This window comes from Syngnathus floridae, chromosome 9, assembly GCF_059516105.1.
Source record: "Syngnathus floridae isolate MCC-2025c chromosome 9, RoL_Sflo_1.0, whole genome shotgun sequence".
NCBI lineage: Eukaryota > Metazoa > Chordata > Actinopteri > Syngnathiformes > Syngnathidae > Syngnathus > Syngnathus floridae.
Genome location: NC_142421.1, coordinates 11692888 through 11717400, shown reverse-complemented (window position 1 = coordinate 11717400; position 24513 = coordinate 11692888). Strand labels below are relative to the sequence as shown.

Here is a 24513-nt window from a genome sequence, read left to right as displayed (position 1 = left end):
ACCTGACGTGCTCAAAATGTTTATATCTGTGATGCCTGGTCCACGTCAGACGCTGGAAGAGGCGGAGAGCGCCGACTGCAGTCTGATGGACCGAGACATCATGGAGGTGATCTACACGCTGGCCAAGGCTGGGCACAAGCAGCACATCCCCGAAATGGTGGAGAGGCTGAGGCACGAGAGGGGCTACGTTCCAGGTGCGACTACACAGTGCACACTCCTGTCTTCCTTTCTGTGAGATGTTTGTCTTGAAAGTGACACTCGTCTCGCAGATGCCATGAACTTGTGCCTGAGCCTCATCACGCAAGGCCACCACGATACGGCTTTCCTCATCCTGAGAACCTTCCCCAGCCTGCAGTCGGAAGACGTCAACGCCAACTCACCCAACTTTGGAAATTTCTTCCTGAGGCACTGCATCAACACGGACACGGTGCCTGTTCGAGTTCAAAGAGCATGAATTGAGTTTTGGGTCCATTCCCAGTGCTTGTCTTTTGACCAACTGTTTTGAATGACAGCCAATCGAGAAGATTGGCCACTACTGCAAAGAACTGCAGGGCAGCCAGCTGCACACGTCGCCGCTCACCTTCGCTCTGTCGTGCGCTCTGGAAGCCAAGAAGACCGGTACGCCACAGCAACGTTGTGCAACGCTAAACGCTGCTCACGGCATGAGGCGCTACTTTCTTCCCCTGCAGATGCGTCTTTGGAGCTGATGAAGATGATGAAGGAACAGAACTTACCCATCAGGCCCCATTACTTCTGGCCCTTGTTGACACAGCCCGTCAAGGACAACAACGCAGACGGTACACACACACACACACACACACACACACACACACACACACACACACACACACACACACACACACACACACACACACACACACACATTGAAATTGCGATTTTGTAGTAAAAAGCTATCGCTCGTGTTGCACTTGTAAAAGTGAGTCATCATCTTATCGTAGTATCACTAGAATTCAACTCCGGGCTGCCGTGAGACCCCGACAATGACAAAAATAGACAGCAAGCTGCCAAGCATCTGGCTGCAGGTCCCATGTGCATTTTGTGTTATTTTTACATGTAGTGGGGCGTGGGGGGGGGAATTATGAGAGGTATTTTGCAGCAGAAAGAGCTTTTAACAGGAGCGCTTCACCTCAAATATTAATGGCACCCCTCCCCAACTGGGACGGATTTCACCGGACCGGGGCAGCCAAGGGCGAAGAGGTCTGATCCCCCCCCCTCCCCCCGCGTGAGAGCGTTTGAGCGAGAGGGGATGAAGCAAACACGTGCTCTCTCTGGAGGGCCAGGCCTGGAGATGGCAAAGTTTTTAGACGCGCTCCCAACTTCCCTCTCGCAATCAAGAACACTCTCGACTTTGAGGAAATGTTGTTGAAGGTGAACGTTGAGTAGCTTGATTCCAGCCGGGCCCCCTCATGGCGTCCCAGACTATACTGCCACCTACAGGACATTAGATGGCCTTGTGATCTTATGACTGTTGGATGGATATTTTTTTCTTTTTGAGAGTTTGACTGCTTTATTGAACTGGGTTCGTGAAATGCCTCTTGGGGAGCCACAACATGGCCACAAACAAATCACGAAGGCAGCACTTTAAAGCAAAAGAATAGTGCAGAAGTTTGACCATCGTCACGAGGCAGTGGGTCAGTACGGTGATTTATTATTATTTTTTTTTTATTTGAATGAAATTTGAGTGAAATGACTTCACTCTTCTTGATTGTGAGAAAGATTGTCACCGCGTCTTTTAAAATTTCTAATCCTTTGTTCTTTGTGACAGTTTTAATGGCTCGCAGCTTTTGGAGATGCTTGACGCTTTGTGTTTTTGTCCGGGATCAGCTTGAAGGAGAGGAGGAGCACTGGAATCGTCTCAGTGACAGATAGCCGACATTGTCAGAATTCACCACTCGTTAACGGACTTGCTGTCAAACGCGGCGGCAGCGGCTTGGCTTTTAAGTGCTTTATTTTTGCCCAGTGCCGTCCTCCCCCTCCTCTCTTTGGGGTTTTTTAGAGCGATTAATAAATGATGCATTTTCCCGCTGTCAGCTAATTGGCAGGGAGGAAGCGCTCGGTCCCGCGCAGGGTCGGCCCCTCTTGTGCAGTCGAAATGCCTCGTTGATGTGAGGCTTTGGCAGCGGTGGAGAAAAAAAGGAGGCACGATTTGAAACCGCACACGCACACACACAGCGGCCTAACCGCAGCTTCGTAGAACGCAGAGCGGCATCCATTTAGTCGGGACGGTGTAAGACGGAAGCAGGGAAAGTAGAGAAACTGCTCTTTCGCTCACTCGCTGGTCTGCCTTAACCCTCATGAATGATGCAGCCTCTTCCCCTTCGCTCGATCGTGTGCGCGTAGACGGAAAGGGAGGGTGGCCTTACAGTGGGGGGTGGGGGGGACCGGGGGTCTTTGCAGGTGATGTGACTGATGCGGAGTGACTTGATTTCATGTAAATGCAAGCGCTCTGAGGGAATTCACTTTGGATTACGCGCCCCACTGTGCATGCCCCATGAAATATTAAGCGCCGTGTCACTTTTTGTCCACAGGTGTCACTAGCGGGCAGAGCTGCGGCATTGGGAGGGGAGGGGGGGAGGTTGGTGCATTTTGATGAGGTGTGGATTTGGTGGATTTAGCGGAAGCATATGCCGGCCCGCACTGCCCACCTGCCGCCAGCTAGTCATCGCTTGTCAGCACTCGCCAAGTGCTGCACTTTTTATCACTTCTGACACGGTAGAGCAGGGGAAGGAGGGGCGAGGGGTGAGGATACTGCTGAGGAAAGTGTGTGTGTGTGGGGGGGGGTGTATTCTGTTCCTGTGTTGTCCCACCAGCACCTGCCTCCCCTTGCGACCTCACCTTGAACCTTCCTAAGCTGTCCATTGAAATTTCCACCAAGCGCTTCAATCTACCGCAGCTCGCAAGAAACGAGGTGCAAATGCTTCCTTATTCTATTTGAGCAGGTTTTATTTTTCCAACTCCACAAGGGAAAGCCGAAGCAGGGGTTCAAACTTCTAACTATGGGGCAGACTACATTGTGCCTTAATTAATGATCCGGCGCTACTGTTGTTTACCTTGCTGCAAAACAGAGTACCCCCGCACAAGGGCAGGTTCTCGGGTAAGAAAAGGAGAAGTGACAGGTACTCGCATCCAAGGTCGGGGGTGGAGACGACAGCTACCGGTTGGCTCCACTCCACTCCGCCCGTCGTTGCTCTCAGCGCTCAGTGCTTGCTTCTCATCTTTTGACAGTCAACCTGCAGACATGAGGCTGACGATGATATCTTGTGACTGTTGCCATCCTTAACTCACTACTTTGATACTTCTCGCCCGGATTTGTGTCAGCCTTCACGCTAACCGACCTGGAGAGGACCCCCCCCCCCCCCGACTCACTTCCAAGCCCTGCGCAAAAGTAAAAGTTGTTCAGACAAGGCCCAAAGCTGAGAGTATCACTTGGATGAGATGGAGATGCCACATGATGTTGCGCGTTACATTTTGATTTGAGTCGTAAGTTTTTTTTTTTTCTGTCACTCCCGGTCATGTTGTAACTTATTCTTTTGGAGTTATCTCGCTGATGGTCGCTGATGATCAGGTTTCTTGAGTGTCTGCCAACACGGCAAGTGTGAATTACTCAACCGAGTAAATCTTTTGAAAAAGGAGAAATTTGCAAGATTGAAATGTTGCCTCACTTGGGGATCCAACCAGCGTCTGTTAACTTTGCAATGAGCACAGTGGCTTGTGTGCAGACTCTTGCCTTTTCCCCCTCGAGCGCCCAGGGTCTCCATTCACTTGTTTTTGTTTCGTCTGCCGCGGTGGAATTGATTCTAGATTATTCAGCAGGAACTGCTTCTCTTTCATAAAAAGAAAAAAGAAAAGCAGCGGGAAAAGCGATTAGAGGGGGGATAAGAATGGACAAGCCGACGGCTGAATGGATGGATAGTCCATTGAGAAGGAGGAAGATTGCTTTTTTTTCTTGGAGAAAGCGAAGCGAGAGAGAAGAAGATGGATAGCAAGCGGGTTGGGTGAATGAGCGATATGGAGCGAGGCGTATAAATGGACGGAGCTGGCTCAGGTAGCCGTACCTGCTCTGAGGCGGCCACAGGTTTTAATGGCGTGTAAAAGCCTGGCACTCATCTATTATTCAGCTAAAGAGCCAGACTGCCAGGTGAGCACATACGTCCCACGAGGATACGGAAACGGAGCTCTGCGTACGAGCGTGTTGTGAAACCTGATGGGGAGGGGAGCATAAATACACACGGCATGTTGAAGGGTGCCAACTCAAGCACTTTTAGGTAGTTTTCAGAAGGCCACGTGGGAGGGAGTGTGCTGGATGTGCTCATACACATGCGGGCTATTTCCGGTGCAAAACCGCACTTAAAGTGAATGTATGGATACGACGTATGCAACGTGCTGCCACTCTCGCTGCCTACTGCGTGCGTATGTACACACACACACACACACACACACACTAACACTCTTGGGGGCATCTGTGTGTGTGTGAGAGAGTGGCTGTTCCATATGCATCTGACTGTTTAGGCCTGACTTCCCCGGGGCAGGACCTCAGGGCTCTGCTGGAGAGCAGGGCAACGCTGGCTAGAGTCTACTCGGACCCAAGTGCGTGTCGATGTATTCCACCCTAGTCCGAGGTGGAGCGGTTGGCATCCACGAGCATTTATCTGGAAAAAAAGTGTGCTGTTCACTCGAGGGCCAGAGTGTGTTTGCTCATGGCTTAGCCACACTTTCCTGCAGCTTCCACAACTCCAGCCTTGCACTTGAGTGGAGGCAGTAAAGTGCAGTAAATGGCTAAAACAAACTGTTTGTCAATAAAATTCATTTAGGATTTGTGTGTGTGTGTGTTTTGAAGGCGTAGTGGAGGTGATGAAGGGCATGCAGGCACTCGACGTCACCCCGGACCTTGACACAATATCTGGCTACATCTATCCCGTCTTCCCCAGCGTTGATGCAGCTCATCAGGCTCTCACGGTACTTTGCGGGAGGGAGGCGTGTTGCGCTTGTGATTTTTGAATCTTGGGTGCTTGTGTATGCTTTTGGAACACATATTTATGCTTTTGGAACACAACACGCATACGAAAGGTAGAAAAAAAATCAGATAAATGTATGTAATATATTTTATATAATATATTTTATTTTGTCTTTTATAACATATTTAGCATTGGACTCATGGAAAAGTAGAAACAACTCTGATAAATGTATACATTTTTAACAGGTACCTTGTATTGAATACATTTTTAAAGTACGCCTAACCCTAACCCAACTCCTTTTATTGTTATCCTAACTTTTATGTTAGCCTGTCTATGGTGTTTCACATGATACATTAGTATTAATTAGCTAGTGTCTTTATCACAAGACTTGAATGTTGTCATCTTTCAGGATGCAGGCATTTCAATGGAATCGGAGGGTTTCAGAGCTTCAGAGATTCGGTTTTTGGCTGCAAACAACCTGGCTCAACTCTATACCTTGTGTGGGTACACACACACACACACACGTGCTCACACACACATTCTGCCATGTTACGATTCCACTCATTCGAGACAAGCTTGCCCTGCATCTCGAGCGCTCGTCACTGTAAAAATTGCTGCTACGCCTGCGGGCTAATTGGCTAACACACACACACGCATAAACACACATTCTCACTCTTTGGTGCTCATCAGACCTTTTAAGAGATTAGTGTGTGTGAATATGTAAAGAGCGAAGGACGAGAGGCGCCTCAACCGAACCTGGGAGCGCCTAGGAAAGGGTGCCCGTTTAAATAATGGATGATATGAGCTGTATTTGTCTTTTACAGGAGCTAGTTTTAGTCTCCTTTGCTCATTTTTGCATTTGCTGCTGCTTTTATGTATTTCAAGTTGATTATGACATTAAATAATTAGTGTATAGTAATAGTTTTATTTCCAGATGATTAGTGTCCCACTAACAAGTAGAACCTCAAGACGTGATATGGGTAGACTTCACATTTGTAGGTTGTAGCCCACTTTAAAGAAATGGTAAATCCTCATTAAAGGTAAATATTATGCAATGTACACTTTTTAAATTTGTCTGTCCTACCAGTGAGAAAATAAGTGAATATCCATAGAAAACAACAAAAAGGCCAATCGTATATTAGACTCCGTAATTTTGTACCATGCACTCAAAACAAGAAATTGAGGGTCATTAAATGGGAAGTCAAGTCAAAAATTCAAACTAAAAATCAACAATTTTCTTTATTTCATTGCATAATTTCAACATGGACAGCTGTGTTTTCGCTTAAGTGTTTGAACCAATTCGTTGCATATAAATAAATCCCTTTGAGATTTGAAAGCGAGCATCAAAGGAGAGTTAAGTCTAAAACTCAAAATAAAAATCAACAATTTTCTTCATTTCATTGCATAATTTCAACATGGATAGCTGTGTTTTTTCTTAAGTGTTCGAACCAATTCGTTGCATATAAATAAATCCCTTTGAGATTTGAAAGCGGGCATCAAAGGAGAGTTAAGTCTACTTGGAAACAAGTCGACAGTTTGGATGAAATAAACAGCCTTCTGCATTTATTCATCTCTCCTTTCCTCTCTTTTGCAGTGTCGGACCCCTCGCACCCCCCACTGGACCTTGGGCTTTTCCGCAGCAGCCTCATCCAGGGCTTCAGAAAGTGAGTCAATTAACCTGTTGTGTGCGTTGCCCGCGTGTCTCCAGCTTGCGTGTGTTCCTGCATTTCCATATTTTGCCACGCCACTCCCGACTAGTGTTTTAGGGGGGCCTGTAGCGCTATTGGAGGTCACAGCAGCATATGTTTTGCATACCACATGTGCTGCCTATCACACCATCTACAGAGCCTCGCTTTGTGTGTGTGTGCACGCGTGCGCATGTGCATGTGTCCATGGAGTGTATCTGTCCGTAGTGCGCGTGCGTGCAGCTGCAGGGTGAAACGCAGCATACGCACACGGCTGCCTCATGCATATGGAGGCTTCATCCGCTGGCCCTCACCCCAAAGCACCGTGGGAGATATGCAAATAAGCAGATGCCCACCGCTGCCCTTACCCCCTAACCACCCCACCCCCACCCCCCAAATAGCCTGAACTAGCCTTGTGGTCTCCCTCTGTTTCATCCTAGCACGCACGCAAAGCGTCACAGAGTTAGCCTCAGGACCCCCCAGTCGCACTCGGGGCTTCAATCGAAACGGGGTGTTTATGAATATTTAGAGTTTTAACACTACACAGTTGCACACCAACAGTGCGCCCCTGCCCTCTTTCCGACTGGCCGCCTCCCCTGAGCCAGGCTAGAGGCGAGTCACAGCAAAGTGCTGACTTGTCCACCAGGACTCAAGCAACAAAAACACATAGAAAAAGCTCAAATGTACAAAGTTGAGCTGAATTTTGTTTTCAGACAGGGTAAAGAAATGTGTCAAAATAGATCAAAGATTAATAAGATGGAATAGTATTGTTTAAAAGGCCCATAACAAGGTAGCAAACTCAACTTAATTCACAAGTAGAAGTTTTGCAGATAGTAAACAATTCATCATAAAATATGTGTAAAGCTGTTATTTGCTGTCAAGCTAAAATGTGAAGGAACCAGAATTACACATTGCGTATTAAAAACACAGAATAAGAGATGCCATTGACGGCCAAATGAATTACATGGATGCTGCAGGAACAGACATTTGAACACAAATGGTGCAGCAACACATGTCGATCCTCACAGGCAGCCATTTATTTTTATCTCTGCCACTTTGCTGAGTCATTTGTGAAACTCATCGTCTATTAAGTCAAGGCACTGCTGTGCGCGCATGTGTCCCTAAGCACTTTATATTAGTTCATTTTTATTTCCAGTCAGTCTCTGTTCCTCACCGCTTCTTCCGTTAAATCACGCACACACTCACCCGTGCACTCCGTGAGCCTCCGCGACAGGGTCATAATTGGACCCGTCACATGGGATGCGCACGTGTGTGTTTTTGTGTGTGCGCGCCTTTGTGATGCGGGGACCTGTCAAAGACAAGGTCAAGGGATAATTTAATCATTAAAGACCTCTCTTCTTCTCTCCGGCTCGCTGACAGCAGCCTAGATGTCACACGCCATCATTTAGCTTGTGTGTGTGTGTGCGTGCGTGTGCTTTTGTGCCTTGCCGTGCTTTTGTCCCGCCGTCTCGTCTCTCTTGTCCTGTGGGCTGGAGGGCGTCAAGTCTTGTCGGTGCCTCGCGTGCGGTGTTTTGTGCCATACTTGTCACTTTTGTCGCCATGGCGATGTGACTGCATGCCTGCATTGTTGCGTGACTCGCGAGCCATCCAGTTAACAAATGGAGTCAATTAAAACATGACTAGTACGTTGCTTTTTAATTGTAGTCAAGCCATAATTCCCGTCACAAGACACTTGATTTCGCTCATTACCGTTTATCAAGTTGGAAAATTAGTAAGCTTACAAACGTCAAGTCAAAACATTGATGAACTAATTTTTGGCAAAACAAAAAAAAAAAGTTTTTGTGGGCCAAATGGTAACTTGCTAGTTGGTGTGTTTGTGCATGCACAATGTGTGGAATGGGAGCTGATACCTTGTCCTCTACTGCCCCCTACTGCAGGTCTGATGACACGGAGAATATGGTGAAGGTAAGAGCTCCATGTCACCGTTTATTAGGAAATATGCACACACACACACACACACACAACACACAAAGCGAAGGAGGATTTGGGGTAAAAAATCATTAAGGATTCAAAATGAATCCAAGAAAGATGACAATAGCTGCCTATCACTTTACCGAGCCGCTGCTTCAATCGAAGTCACATCTAGTGAGAATATGTGAGATGACAGAGGCCATCTGCTGTCTTTTCCCTGTATTATGCACGCTGCAGAGCACATGCAAATGATTACATGCTGGCTGGCTTGCAACCGCAAAAAAAGTGCGAGCGAAACAATGTTGGTGAATAATATTGTCGTTTTGGTCCTCTAAGAGCTCCTTGACTGCATTGTCAAACAATTTGTCATTCCGTCAAGCATTTGTCGACAATTTCTATTTGTGGTATGCTGGCTCCCTCACTTAATTGAATATGAATGATTCTGACAACATTTTAACTTGAAAGACACTAAAACATTAGAAATGTGACAGAATAGTAAAAAGAAGCTGTCAAAACTTTTACCTATTTAAGTACTGCAAAAAAAAAATTAAGCACAATACATTTGCTATTAATGTTTAAGCATTGGCGTCATGTTTGTTTTCTTTTTTTTATTGGTGCAATACAGATCTAACAGCTATTTTTTTTTGTCTTCTCTCAGATCACCAAGCTCTTTTATGAAGACGAGCGATTTAGCAAAGCGCAAGACAAATCAGCAGGTAAGCCGTCATTGCCGTGCAGCAATCATTCAATTGACGTGAAAATAGTGCGCATGTGTGGGTGCGCGCGTCTATGTGTGCAATCTCCAGTCTCAGTGGCACTGCTGACTGGGCCACTTCTCGCCATGAAGCCTGTGTCTGTTTATGTACAAGTGTGTGTGTAAAATTTTTTTCTTGTCGTCCATTTGCAAAAATGTAGCCTGGCCGCTGACACAGTGCTGAGTCGTTAACGTGTGTGTTGGCAGCATGCGAAGAGTGTGAAATGTCTGCGCTAAGACGTGTGTTTGTTTGGCGCTAATATCGCTCTGTGTCAGTGTGTGTCCTACACTGCTGAAACTGGTGTGTGTGTGCTGGTGCGGGCCATGGAGATTGTTGTCCATGTCACATCCCGTTAGACGACATCTGCGAGTCTTGCTCTGCTCCGCGTGTGTGTGTCTATGTTGAAGTTAGGCGCAGCTGTCACCACCGGCCATCGCTCGCCCGCTCACAGCATGTCCCCAAAGCAGCCTCGGTCAGCAGGACAATGGCAAACGGGAACGTCGTCTAAACACTCAAATGGACGCGTTGACTGACGTGGTGGCAAATGAAACGTATTCTCGAGACTGCCGCTCACTGTCTTTGTTTGCTTTTCCAGACACGGTCGCTTACTTGCTGTACAATCTGATAGACGGCATGTCGGAGAGCGAAGTGCAAGCACAAGAAGACAAATTGCGGCGTTACTTCAACGAGCTGAAAGAGCAGGTACTCAAACAAACACGAGACAAAAATATCATCAACATATCCAATCATATACAAATACTTTGATACATCAGGAAAATATGATGATAAAAATATTGGAAATAATCCTAAACTAATTGAAAATCCTCTACAAAGCGCAGTCCCGATATGAAAAACAAAATCTGTCAGTCTGTCAAGATGCTGTGGAGCCAAAGCACATGCTCATTTTAATTTTGTACTTTACCACTTAAGGTTTTTTTTTCCCCCAGTCCATTTTCGGCTGCCCCAAGAGCACTTGGAGTTGGCCTTTTAATTTCCATCCTCATTTAAGCACTAATTCAAATGCGAGCTCCGTGACAGCCCGCAATTGGCGGAGATAAATGAAAGCCATAACCAACTTATGCGCCGCTTCTTCCATAATGTTCCACTTTTTTGCCCTCCATCGGGCGTGCAATGTCATAATGTTTAGCGCATGTGCTGTGCTTCTCTTTATTTTTCAGAATATCGTCATCCCTTCAAATATCTACAGAGGCATCAGAAACCTGCTGGAGGCTTGCCATGTTCCGGAGCTCATCAAGGTACTAGCTTACAAACGATCTTGGTAGAGACCAATCTATTGAAAGAATTGAAGAGTCTATTTTCAGTATTTTAAGGACTAAAAAGAAGTTTGGCCCGACTTTGCATGTTTGTCTTTATGTCAGGATGTGATTGTGCTGGTGGACCCAAATGAGCGCGTGTCGAACAGCCCGATGTCAACTGCACCCCGCCTGAGCGTATGTAGGATGACGTTTTTTTTTTTTTACCTGCACCTTTGAGAGGAGGTAACCTTTCTGTTTGCTTACCGTCCCTCAGGGCCTCGAGGGGAAGGTGTCATTTCTAGAGGCGAAGCTGACCGAGCTAAAAGCGGAAAACAAACCGCTGGCTTTCACGCTAAAGCAAGTCATCCAGGCTCTCTCGGCTGAGGAGGTGCGCTGCGTTTCTATCGCGTTTGGATGAAATCATGACATTGCACTGTGCAGTGAGGCTCTGCTGCATTTGGAATGTTTGGCCTCTCGTCTGAAGAGCTCTGGCCTCTTTGCAGAACCTGCAGCGGGCCCTGGAGTTGAAGCAGCAACACGAGGACGACATGAGCCTCGGGGCCTACGCTTTCCTCATCAACTTGTGCTGTCGCCACAACAATGTGGAGGAGGCGCTCAACCTCAAGAGGGAAATGTGCGTAGACACACACAGATTGCGTTCTAACCTGTAGGATGCCATTAAAGTTGAACATGATCGGTATTAGGAGAGACATTAATGCTAGATCCGAGCCGCTCCAACACGGGGAAGGCTTGGCCATTTCCTTCAGCCGTCATCAGCTCCCTGCATCTGACAACAACAGGATGGCTTGCGTTACCGTGAGTGGTGGAATACATTAATTTACAATCTCTCTCGCTCTCCTCCACAGGAGTCGCCAGGACTCATCAGTGGGACTTGATGCCAACAAATATATCGCACTTGTCAAGGTGCTCGCCAAGAACGGCCGAGTGGAAGGTAAGCTCGCCGTGAGTTGACATTCAACGTACTTTCACAATGTCGGGAACTTGGAAATGCCCGTTAATCAATATAATCTTTGATGATGAAAAATACCAAATTATAAGGAAAAATTATAAATATAGTCCGTATATGATAAATCTAAAAAAAAAAAAAAAAAGCTCACAAAAATCTATAAATTCCAAAATATTACACAATATAAAGTATACACTTGAAAAAAAACAGGAAATAAGTAGCTTGATTTTTTTATTTAGTTCTTTATTTATTTATTTATTTGGGATCGCCACAAAAAAAATATATTCACTCACGGTCTTTGTAAGAATGTTAAAAATGTGCATATGAGGTGACCACAATGCCACAGTGGATTTCCTTCAGCCCGCCGAGGAGCCAATTACCATCAGTGTTGCCGCTTTGCTTTTTTTTTTTGTCTCACAGTGACAGCCAAATGTTTCCCTTGTCTGTCCTTTCTGCTGTCCTCCCTCTTTGCGCTGCCTGTCGACATCCCCCCGATACACACACACACGATCGTGCATAAGTACACGCACCCCTGCATCAGCGAGAAATGAGAGGAGGAAAATTACAGGACTGTGTGTATTTTTGTGGAATTATTGAAATCCGCCTTGATGCTCCTGGCAGATCATGTCCAGCAAAGTGGCTGAGTGGTGCGCGGCGGCGCGCACACACATTTGCATGTGAATCCAAGCAAAAGGCATTCGTTGGCCCCGGACGACACTCGCTGTGTCCGCCTTGCGCAGAGGCAGTGCGAGAGCGGTCGCCATTAGCCAGAGTGCGCGCATCGGGCGAGACGCTTGTCACCCGCATTAGCACACTTGGCTAACCTTGATGTTAGCCAGCCACCCCCACCCACCCCGCCGGCGGTCTTCCCAGTTTACGGCGCTCACCGGGCCCCAGATGAAGATCACGTTGGCTGGCGTTTTGTTTTTATCACAGCGCCTCTGTGAATGGCTTGCGTTGTCTTTTTCTCGAGTTCAACTCATGCCTGCTTACGTTTGTTGAGCATGAGTGAAGGTAGTCACCCCCTTCTAAACAAACAAACTACTCCAAGGAGTGAAGATCTCACAAAACACGTGCTTCCTCCCTCAGTCATCCATCTCTTTTTGAAGACACCTCTCCATCTCCAATTGTCTCTCTGACCTGCCCTTGGCCTCCGCCGCATCCGTCTTCTCGTTCACATAGCGTGCTGTGAGTTGCTACTCTTTGTACCTGCAGTCGAGTCACGGAGCATTAGATGAACCATTGGACTGTGATCATCATGTTTGTTTGCCTGTCCTCCTCCCCGTCTCCCGATGCTCGCGAGTGAGTGGTCCGGCTCACTTTGCCGCTGCTCGGCTGAGCTGACTGCTACGCATCCCGGCTCAACAGACGGGTAAAAGCAGTCGTGGGTGCAAGGCGGCTGGAACGGTGGACGGAGCGCTCCATTTGGGCGGATCAACTCCGAGCCATTGGCCTGGCTGATTAGCGGGTGCGTCACGGGGTGATGGAGAGTGTCGGTAGGAGAACTGAGACTTTGGTAGCGGTGCTGGCAGCAATCAACACGTGGTCAGAAAATGAAAGGTGACATCCAAGGGTACACCCGAGGGAATGCCTTGGGTCAATTGCATGAGGAAATCTGTTCTGTTTGATATAAATCTTAGATTCCATGGTGATGGATTTAGTCAGCCGCAACTGCTGGCTAGAATCTTCCCATATATTCTGCGCACGTTCACGTTATGCACTCGGGTCGCAGCGTATAGATTAGTATCTGTTTTGGAAAGCGGCTGTATCGCTATCAACCCATTAGCGGGTGTTTAAATAGATGCTAAATGCATCTTAATGACTTCGGCTCACTAACACACACACGCATATGTGCGCACTCCCCCCCGTTCACCGTTCGACCCCCTCCTGAGTCGGCCAGATGGGCGCCCGGCGAGGTAAATGGCGCCGCATTTCCATGAAAAATGGACGGGTCCCTCATCCCGTTTAGCGAGGTCTGGTCAAGGCCACGGCCGGCCCTCGGCGCCGCGTACCTATAATTTAGCCCGCCCCCCTCTCCGCTCGGCCCATGCAAAAAAATGGCCCTCGTTGTAGGGGTCCGCTAATTGTAGTCTCGCTTAGAAAAGCGCACGTAGCAATTAGAGCAGAATTGCTATTATCCAGCCTTGCATTTGCATCCCCCGTTGGGAACAAAATGCTCTTTTAATACGGGTTTGTCGTCCCCACGTGGATTTAGCTAAAAGGCCCTTTTATTGAAACATTTGCGCTCCGACTTTCTTTTTTTCCCCATTTCCCTCGATGTTGGTTATATGTGGGTCTTTGTTGATCTTTCTGGCAACTTTGCTTCCGCCTCCCATGCAGAGGCTGTGGACATCCTGAAGGAGATGAAGGAGAAGGACGTGGTGCTGAACGACAGCCACACCACCATGTTCTTCCACACCCTCAACGCCGCAGTGGCCAAAGGCGGCGCCCCCGTGGTCCAGCGCCTCCAAGACACCATCTTCACGCTGGGATTGGCCAAGCCCAGCGCCAATCTCTGCGCGCCGCTTGTTAGCGCCTACTTGGACAGGTGAGGCTTATCGCCTCTTTGTTTGTGAGCACACCGCATCCATTTGGCAGCTGTCGGGCGCGTCGTTCATCCCTCCCCGTGATCATAGCCGAGGTGACGTTCCGGTTCGGCGACTCTGACAGAGAGAGGATGTGGAAATTGCTCATTTGTGTGCGTTTGATGTGTTCCCCTCTGCATGTGGCTTTGTTGTTTTGGACTCAGCAGCTGCAACCTCTCCCAGGAGCCCCCTCCCCTTCCCTGCCTGCCCACCCACTGCAATTTCCCAAAGTGTGAATGTGTGCGTGCGTGCGTCGTGTTTGTGGTTCTTTGTCAACGCAAAGTGCAGATCCGTGTTATCAAACATGGGCCACGGGGGTCACTGGTATTGGCCCGCCTCCTTGACACCTGTGCGCCATTCACCTCCTCTGTGTGTGTGCTCTGTTTATCAGAGTAGCTTTTAAGTAGATCAACTCATTAGCATGTTAATTATGTACAGAGCACTAATTGCTAGATTTACTCCAGCCACGCCGTTCGGGGTCTCACAAACACACGCTGTGCTCATACTTTGACGGCGCGTTTACCTCGGAAGTCGTACTTTGCGCGCTTTGCAGGTGCTCCCCCGCCGCTGTTTGTTTTTGTCAGAATTTTGGCACAAGCCGTTGCCCGGTTGACTCGTTAATCGCTGCCTGGGCGAGATTAGTGGGTGAATTTACTCTTGGGTCATCAGCAGTAAGGCAAAACAAGCAGATGCATTCAAAAGTCGTATTGCGCGCCAATTCGACACAAGTACGGTGTGGAACTGGAAATTCACTGAAGCCAATTCAAGGTAAGAAACTTTTGCTAAATTACTGGCGAATGCTCTGTGTAAAATGGTTGCTGATGCACTGTCCAATCGAGTGGCCAACTTTAGACTCGGCTTTCTCTGCTCGTGTGTTTTCATTCCGTCACTCAGCGTAGTTGGGAGGAGGCAGGGGCAGAGCGCCGATACACGAGGACAAAGCCGGCATCCGTCTCTCATCCGCCGCGTCGCCACTTAATGACTTAATGAACACTTGTGCGGCGGATTAGCCCTTGACAGCCCATCATACGCGCCGCACCGTTCGCCTTCTCGCCCGTCCGCCCGCTCCGTATTGTCTGAGCTAACCCACGAGCGGTTGCCGCTGCTTCTCAAAGCGATTAGCCATAAAAATGCCAATTGGACGGGGAGATGACGGCACAAGGAAGTGAATAATAATTTTGCAAGTGGTAAATACAGAGCGGAGATGCTTAGAGAAACAAAACAAACTTATTGTCTGGAACTATTTCTTCCAGATTCCAAACACAGTCATAAAATTTCATCCACCTGCACAGGCAAGAGTTTGAAGTCATGAATCAGGCCTTCTCAAAGGTCGCGTCCCTCGCGCTCTGTGGCGCTTGCTATTAGCATAGCTAAACGGCCTCCTTGTGCAGGCTGCTGGTGTCATGATCAGCGGCTCATTTGTGTCCTCCAGACACGTCCCGTCCTCCCCCGTAGTAGGACAGTGGCTTGATAACAGGCCTGCCCGTCTTCGTCACACAGCAAAGGAAGGACGGGGCACAATTAGCTTCCTTGTCTAATCCACCAGCGAAGCTCTGCCTATGCTTTTTTTTTTTTTTTTTCCAGGGCTTAATTGGCTGGAAAGTGGCTGACGTGCAAAGCTGGGGACATTAACGGAGCTGCGCGCGAGTAAATGGCAACGCAAAGTGACATTTAAATTGTAACAGGGGGAAATTATCTACCGTTTGACATCCTTAGCTCTTTTTTTCAGGAGGGGAGGGGGGGAGGCGTAATTGCAATGCCAGGCCAAGTGATGGCTCCTTTTTAGATGTCTCGTATAGAAGTGAAGTATGATAGTAGGTCGAGCTCTTGAGAAGAAAGAAAAGAAGTATATAGCAAAAATGTTGATGCCGTATTGTTGGATGGCTCTTTAGTGGCGTTGCTAAATATAGCTATCCTCCATCTTCCTCATCAGAAATTTACTAGGCAACGCTCGTCGTTTCCTCTCTGGTGTCGCAGAAGGTGAATTCAAGGCCGGAGCTGGTCTGGTCTTTGCTGGGGTTGCTTCTGAGACCACACACACACAGACCCAAATAAACCGTGATCGGTTCCTCCTCACTCAGCATCCTCGGCCTTTCTGCTTTGACCTCTGTGTGATTGACATGGTAATTACCCAATCAAGGGATTGACAGCTGGGCTGTCACAACACCACCAATTGAAAAGAAGCCGTCTCTTGTGTTGGTTCCCCGTTTCCTCCTCCAACTTGTCTTCGCATTTGGGTTCTCTCTATTCCTTTATCAAGCCGTCCGCGTTTCAGCCCTCTGTCAAATCTACTGGCTGCATGCGTGGAACTGAAGATTTTGAAACTGTCCAAAATTTTCATCATGTAGGTTGATCCTGAAATTTCATCCAAAAGCTCTGAAAGTTCTTCACATTTTGAGATTGATTCATATTTTTGCTTTGAAATATGATCATGCTCCGTTTAACTACTAGTTTTAAGATGGAACATCTAAACAGTATTACATTTTCTTGAGTTTTCTGGTGGAAGTCATGTTTTGAATTCAGACAAACAAAAGGTGGCGAGGACGAGAATGGACGTTTGAGTATTGAAGAGGTGAGGGTACGAGGAAACGGTGCTTGTAAGGATAAAAGAAGCGAAAAAGTTTGATATGAGCGCCCAAGCTAAAGAGCGGCCCTTTTGTCTGCCACCAGTGAAAGCCTGTCTAGAGACATTACCCCCCCCATCCCCCCTTTTACACGATTGTGTGAGAACGATGTATTGGGGCCAAAAGGCCTCATCACCTGCAGTCGTGCTGTCGGCGGCCGGCTCATTGTGCCTGAGCGCGAGGGCGCCGGGTTAACGCTCTGTATTCCCTCCCAACCGATTGCACGTGACTCACTTGCTCTCTTTTCCTTTGTGTGTTTTGGACAGCGATGACCTGTCGGGAGCTCTCGACGCCGCGCTGGAATGTCAGAAGCGCTACGGCCACCTGCCGCGCCTCCACGACATCATTGTCAGCCTGGTGGAGAAGGGCGACACGGAGCTCCTGCAAAAAGGTCTCAAAAGCAGCCTTCTGCTCGCCTTTTTCGTGCATCTTCATTGTTCCTGCTAGAGCAAAGGCTGTCGTCCTACCTTATAAATTGATGCCAATCAATCAAGTCAACGAGACGGCCAACTCTCGCGAGGGATGACAAATACACAGGCGCCAGACGAAACAATCACAGCGGCACTCTTTGCTCTTTTGATCTTTTGTAAGGAGTCGGTCCTGCTTTCCATAATTGCATTAGGTGGCTTTGTAAATGAAAGTCGTTTTTTCCCCCTTTCTTTTGTCGTCCTGTTTGCTGTGCATGAAATGTGCCGGAGGTGCAAGTGGTTCTGGAGTGCATCTCTTCACCCCCTCCCCAACTACCACCCAAAAAGCCCTCTTATGCGCTCTTGCAGCCGCCAAAAACTCCTCCACCCTCACGTGACCTCAAAAAGAGGTGACTGACCCCACCGGAAACATAAATGCGATGAAAAGCAGCAGACTTTAAAAAAAAAAAAAGAAAAACATAAAATGGCTCTTCAAATGTGCTTGACCCATGTGGGCCTTTTTTGGAGCTGCTCATGTCGCAAAGGGCAGGCCAAACACTGCACGCCGTGAACTATTTGGACTTTTTGTCTGGCTTTTCCCCTCCTGAGTCCATTCAGAGTTTATTTGCGCGGTCCGAATATATAGAATCACGAGTTTTTCCCCTTCTATCTCTGCTGAATACGCCGTCAGCTGCAGGCCAGAGATAGTGCGTGAAAAGCCCAGCAGCCGTTTTGCGAGAGGGCTTCATTCAGGCTTTCGTGCCCGCGTGCCAAATAGCAGAAACAAAGTGTCGTCTTCATATTTTATTCTTCATCCCGCCTGCAGCCATGGACGTGGTGAGCCAAGAGCGCGGAGAGATGACCATGCTCTACGCCCTGTTCTTCGCCTTCTTGCAGACGGGCCGCTACCGCGAAGCTCGCAAGATCATTGAGGTAATCGAGTCCAAAAATACATCAGTTGAACAAATAGACCATTTTAATACCCAATGGGATCATCAAAATCGTTTTCTCTACATTATTGCTGTCCCCATTATGACCTAAATGTATACGATGAAGCCCGTAGACGAGTGTAAAATTGAGGCGAGGCGGGCCGATAAGCAGCGAGTGACACACGGATGAATTGCGTGCTCACAAGCTGGGTATCAGCACAGGGAGATTGACGAATAAACAGATCAGGACATGAGACATCGGAGGGAACAAGGCCATTAGGTTGGCCAAACAGATTGAAGAATGTCCCCCGGCCGCTAAAAGAGGGATTTGGGCCTCTTGAGGATTTCACGACCCTCCCAAGTGCTATCAACGTGTTATTGTGTCTGTGCTGCCCTTATCCGGTTTACAACAGTGTCGGCTAAATGCCAACTCTGTGTGTGTGTGGGGGGGGGGGGGGCAAAGCCCTACTAAAGATTGCAGATGAACACACAAGCTATCAAGCATGTTGGTGTCAGACATGGGTTTGAACTGTCAGATGAGCTCACACGCACACACACGCTTACCATATGTCAGGCTGAAGGTTCATCACAGTCCCTCAGAGGGTATTGCCACATGCAGCACAGTAAATAATACAGTGGCTAGGCTCCGCCCACTTGAACAGTCACCAGAGGGAGCCGTGTATTGTAGAACCTCGGATTTCGACGCTAATTTGTGACGACTTCTCGGTCCACGTCGATTGACAGGGTGGTCGGATTGTGTTCCCCGTAGTCAAGCGCTTCCGGGTTTGAATCTCAGCTCAACTCCACAGGCTCCAGCTCCTCCTCCACAATGCTCTTTATAAATGAATTAACACACATTGGCACGTACCTACTCGCGATGAGGTTTCCAAATCTCTGGTCAAGCAACCGCACCGCTCTGCTGTCAACAATCGTATCTCTCCTACTCGAGGTGATAATGGAAAGTTGTGTTCCAGTCATTAGAGCAGTAAAAGTCAGACGCACGCATAGAAGCGCGCAGAAGCGAGCTCAGAGAAGGTGTTAAGTGGCCGTCCCCGTGAGTACCGGCCGGCCGGCCGGCTGGCTGGCCAGCCCTCTTTAGGCTGTGTTTGCTATAATTGGCAGCTGATTAATCACAGCTAATTAAATGTAATGATAGAGAAAGGTGGCCAATTTTGTGCTAAATGCTCCTGCTTATGTTGGACATTGTCATGCGGCCTGTTGTGTGTGTGGTCAAGGTTAGGTGCATTGCTAAAGAGCGGTGAGTCATTACGTGTTAGCGAGACAGGTCCAGCCGTGCTCGTGTGTGTGTGTGCGCGTGGTTTAAGTGGTCAGGGTGATTAAAGGAATTAAAACATTACAGTGGGAAGTGAGATGGTGCTTCTAATGTACTGGACACATATTGTTGCTCCGCTTGTTTTGATCCGCAACTAAGACAAGTAAGGACAGGAACAAAATAAAATAAATAAAAAAGAAAACATGTTGCCTTTTCAAAGTGAATTACAGATTAGGGCTCCGAGGCCTGAGGGATTCCAAACGAAGCGTGTGTTTGCATGTGGAGACTGCCAAACAAAATAAAAAGGAATCGAAAGGGAGGAAAAGATGGGAACACTTGCACTGGGCTTTGCTCTCTAAGAAGATTAGAGCGGCTGAGGGAGAGAGTGAGTGCGACACATTTTAATTTGTCCCTTTGGCTGCTTGGGTAAGCGCATAATGCCTCTGCCTGCCTGGGAGGGAGAGAGAGGCGGGAGGGAAGGGGGGATTTGTAGGAAAAGGCTGGGATTGAAAGAGATTGGCAGAGGGAGCAGCAGTTCAGGATGAAGCCTGCCAGTCTTTTCTTGACGGGGCTCCCATCAAAAAGGCCAAGCGGGGATTGAGCGCCGTTCATCCCCTCCCTCCTTCAGATCAACTTTCTGGTTCACTTTTTTTTTTTTTTTTTTACACCACCCCGCTGCGCTCAGATTACCACCGAGCGAGAGGGACATTTTGCCATCCTAGTCTTATTCAGATTGTGTGCAGGCCCCAAGAGACGAACAGATGAAATCCTGATCTGTGTTCTTTGCTCATAATCACCTCATCACTCCACGGAGCAGACTAAATCTGCGCTATCAATTTATGTCAACCCGTATTTGACAACCCGTTGCAAAATTTCAAGATCATTTTGACCTGCCGATCCACTCCACAACAAAGTGGACTCAAAACACGAATGTGTGTCACTGTCAAACAAACAAAAATGTATTTAGTGTGTAGGATCACTGAAATCGTATTTGCTGGCAGCAGAAATGAAATTGCAGTTTGTGACAATGCCTTGATGGAAATTATTCCCAATTTTCTCCCGTTGTGTCGCCCTCCCAGACCCCAGGGCTGAGGGCCAGGCCGGGGCGTCTGCAGTGGTACGCTGACAAATGCATCGGTAACCATCATGTAAGCCCGTCGCCAACGCGCCGCACCACGCCTCCACAAGACAAAACGCACATTCTCCCTGCACTTAGATGGAGCCCCTGGAGCAGATGGTGGACATGACCTCCAAGTTGTTTGAGTGTGACCGGGACGAGATGTACAGTTACCTCCTCCGTCTCTGCAGTGAGTCCCTCTTCTGTTGTTGTTTTTTTTTTTTTTTTTTTTTTTGGGTGTGATTGCAACCGTGCTGATTGGGCCCATTAAAGCTGATTGTTAGTTCGTTCCAAGTTCTTATGTGCATGACGGCATCAGCACAGATTAGTCAGTTGATCGCATGAGTGCCTTGATTGCCCTCAAATGGAGTTGTCGCATTGCCGCCTCTCTACCAGAGGAGACCAACGACTGGCAGAAGGCCGAGGCCGTGTGGACCAAGATCCAGGAGGAGAACATCATTCCCCGTGAGAGGACGCTGCGACTGCTGGCCGATGTCCTCAAGAGCAATGGCCAGGAAGTGCCCTTTGAGGTGCCCGAGGTAACGAAATAGCCCACGCATCCGGCTAACTGTTATTGCCAAGAATAACAGCCGGAAGGCTCCTGGTGGGGAAAGGAGGCGATGGAGCAGAGAAATCTTGACACTCCCAAGAGCACTGCAGTAACTTACAAACGCCTGAGGTCCAATACCACACTTAAGCAGCCAAGTCCGACACGCATTTCAAAGGCAAAAGGAAACAAACAAGCCGAGCATCTCCATCGCCACATTCCCGTGCACGTCGCCATCCCTCCAGTGTCAAGCCGTGAAGTTGAATAATTAGCAGCCGGCAAACTGGATCACTTAAAGAGCATGTTGACCTCGCCCCCTCTTGTATGTATCAAGAGAGCCCCTTAAAATACGGCAGGGGAGCAGAGAGGGGTTGAAACCCTCTTATCAAGTGCTCTGTGTGCCCCCGCCACGCTCCACTTTTTTAAGCCTCTGTTCATTACATGAAGCGGAGCAAACAGGATTGCACTGTGGTCAATCAGAGCGGCTAGATGCTGAAAGGAATTACAGTTGCCCGCGCGCATGTGTGTGCGTGTGTGTGTGTTTGTTTGTGTGTGTGCAAATCTCTAATTAAGCCAGCAGCTAAATGCCACCATATGGCTCGCTAGCTTGCTCTTGTATGTGCATGAAATCTGTCTTAAAAGACCAAATTAAGACGATTTGGGACAACAACCCGAGCCAGGGGAGGCTTTACCATTTGCTGAATATTTCTCCTCTTCCTCCTTGTGCACCAAGCTTTGACGAGACAAGAAGTGATCGCTGTTGCCCCGGGCGATGAACTAGGTGACCCAAGGGGCTCTCTGAGTTGACGTCCCTGCTCCCCGCACTTTTAACATGTACGCGTCTCTTTGACCCCCCACCCCCCAGTCTCTCCCCTCTGGTGCTAGCCCTAATTTGCCCCCAGCCAATACAGCTTAACCCCCTCCCCTCGCTGCTACACGGGTGAGCAAGCATCGGGGGGCCCTGGCCTGGCCTGGCCACCCCACATCACACACACACACGCACACACACACACACACACACACTATGTGCAGCAACTTGTTAGAGCCAGGAGAGCGTTTGCAGTGTTGTGATGGAAACATCAGCCTGGGTTTGAGATGGTGTGTGTGTTTGTGTCTTACAGACTTGGTTCCAACAAGCCGCCAACACACAGCAGGTCAAAGCAGAAGCGGCCCCCAGAAGTGTGGAAAGTGACGCCCAGTATCAAATGCGACTTCTGGCCCTCTGCAAGAAGGATAAAGGCAACGGTAAGACGCTGGAGGTCGAGATTTAATGAAGCCCGGAAGTTACTTTGATCTCAATGAGAGTGAAAATGGAAGGCTTAGCTTCATGTCCAATTTCTTGAGATTTGATGAATGTTAATGGGAGAATGCTGGGTAGGCAAAAAAGATGAAGTCTTAATAGTCACTGTTTCTCAAATAGGTACGTGAGGCCACAATAGCACAAGCCATGCAATTCTAAAAAAAAAACAAATTTAACTTATTGAAGGTCTCAAAACATTTAACCCCACGCATTTTCAAAAAAGTCAAGAAGTTCAAACACGGTAGAAAGGTTCAAGTCAAAACTCATGAGTAGATTCAATACAAATGTACAAAATTCAGATTGCCAATTCCTGCCTAATTTTTGTATGAAAAAACATTAATTGTTGCTTATTTAATGTCCACTCAACAAAATTATACCAAGTCAAAATCTTGAGACATATCACACTGTAGTTAAATTACATAATCAAATAAATGTTGAGGGCTGAGTAGTGAGAATTCGCCACAAGTCTGCTCTTGCTGTCACCGCCAGAGGCCTATAAACAGTTGATGGAAGCCGACAAAAAGGGCGTGGCTTTGGGCCCCGCCTCCTACGACCACGTCATTCGCTCCCTGCTGGCCGGAGGAGCTCTGGAGGACGCTATGGCCGTCAAGGACGTGTAAGTGGCCTCGCCGCAGTGATGTCAAATGTGGCGCTTTCCTTTCTTTGAAGTCGCCAAGGAGGTTTTGTTTGTGTTCCGCACAAGTTGTGGGACTTGAGCCAAGCCATTAAATTTTGGTGCACATCCAAGAGACTGTTTGCTTATGAATAGGAGATGAATCTTAATGACAAAATCCCAGCAAGGCCAAATCATCCATCCAGTGCCGTTGTAGTTTCTTGCAGATTTCTTTCCGCATGCAGAATCGAAAGCAGTGTCGCCCTGTTGCCGATATAGCCTATGGGTGCTACCAAGCTGCTTTTTTTCCTTTTTATTTTTTTTTTATTTTTAAATGTGTCCTTCAGAGGAAACCAAAGAAGCACTTATCATGCAATGCTGTTTTTATAGGCCTACATGATTCTTCCTCTCATGTTATAAGAAATAATGGCAGCGCTTTAAGACCCGCCGGCACGATAACGCAGCTTCGCTCTCGTTGACGGGCTTCCCGGCACCGCGGGAAAGATTGCTTGTATTTTGTCTTATTTGATCCGCGCTCGCGCTGAGGAGCGGAATGAGCTGAGAGCATAGTCAGGCTGGGGAAGATGATAATGGTGAGATAAAAAGAGCTAAGTGGGGGGAAAAAAGAAAAGGCGAGCATGTCGAGATTTAATCGGCAAGGAGGTTAATGAAGACGCTATAGGCATTCGTTTTTCTCCGTTTGTTTAGAGGCAATCTGGACAGAATTGAGTAGCGAGGGGGGGGGGGTCTTCCAGCCAGATTAAGGGATTGAGGCTGTGCTGATGAGGGAGATGATGGAGTCATTGGCTGAAGTGCAAATATGCCTGCAAGGCAAAGCGTGTGCGTGTGTGTGCGCGCAAGAGAGCCTCTTGAGGTTCTCTCACCTGATAAGAGTAATTCAGAGCCCAAGCACAGCGGCCCCGTTCCCGCTGCGATCCCGGCCGCCGCGTGGCCCCTGGTGTCGCCGCGGCGATAACGACTGCCCGGCCCGATGCTCAATTGAGCTCACGGATTAATCTGCTTGCGGGCCTCTCATCATAAGTCAGAGTCTGATTGAGGTTTTGGTGGCACGATGATTTGGCAGAGCCTTCATCTGCAAAACGACACCTGGACCACATACGCTGCTCGGCGCAAAACGTCTCGTTGGCGCTGCCGTTGCTCGAGCCCTTCGTGTCTGTATTATTTTCGTAAGAGGCTCAGACGTGCCCTCCATCATTGAGCTTGCATTCTCTCTACTTTGTCTTCAGGATTAGTTCTGTTGTTTTTTTTTCTTTCTAAATGCGATACCGCCTAATGTTGCAAAGTTCAGAGACACCGCCAGAGATATTAACCGGCTCGCTCCGGTTTAGAACAAAAAAAAAAAAAAGATTTGCTTTCAGTGGCGACAAATCCCTGTCCCTTGTTATGCTGAAAGCCAACGGGCATCTCGGTTTGGTCCACTTAAGAGCGATAAATCTCCATCTGGAGCGCAGTTGTCAATATTTATGAGAATGTTGTTCTCGTATCCCGCTAGGGAAGACCTGAAGGTCAAAATGATCTAGTCATCT

General features: G+C 48.1%; 1 protein-coding gene across 1 annotated transcript in view; it reads left to right on the top strand.

Moving 5' to 3' along the window:
- lrpprc (leucine-rich pentatricopeptide repeat containing) overlaps window positions 1–24513 on the top strand; it is a 33489-nt gene that overhangs the window by 2882 nt on the left and 6094 nt on the right. Inside the window, exons 8-30 of the mRNA XM_088384380.1 lie at window positions 50–194; window positions 270–427; window positions 513–618; window positions 690–797; window positions 4859–4977; window positions 5386–5476; window positions 6571–6640; window positions 8560–8587; window positions 9252–9309; window positions 9944–10050; window positions 10527–10604; window positions 10728–10799; window positions 10879–10992; window positions 11108–11238; window positions 11471–11556; window positions 13912–14119; window positions 17047–17171; window positions 18014–18120; window positions 20469–20537; window positions 20606–20696; window positions 20903–21045; window positions 22175–22298; window positions 22843–22969. Coding sequence (XP_088240506.1) covers window positions 50–194; window positions 270–427; window positions 513–618; window positions 690–797; window positions 4859–4977; window positions 5386–5476; window positions 6571–6640; window positions 8560–8587; window positions 9252–9309; window positions 9944–10050; window positions 10527–10604; window positions 10728–10799; window positions 10879–10992; window positions 11108–11238; window positions 11471–11556; window positions 13912–14119; window positions 17047–17171; window positions 18014–18120; window positions 20469–20537; window positions 20606–20696; window positions 20903–21045; window positions 22175–22298; window positions 22843–22969 — 2465 coding nt within the window. The remainder of the gene's footprint in view (window positions 1–49; window positions 195–269; window positions 428–512; window positions 619–689; window positions 798–4858; window positions 4978–5385; window positions 5477–6570; window positions 6641–8559; window positions 8588–9251; window positions 9310–9943; window positions 10051–10526; window positions 10605–10727; window positions 10800–10878; window positions 10993–11107; window positions 11239–11470; window positions 11557–13911; window positions 14120–17046; window positions 17172–18013; window positions 18121–20468; window positions 20538–20605; window positions 20697–20902; window positions 21046–22174; window positions 22299–22842; window positions 22970–24513) is intronic.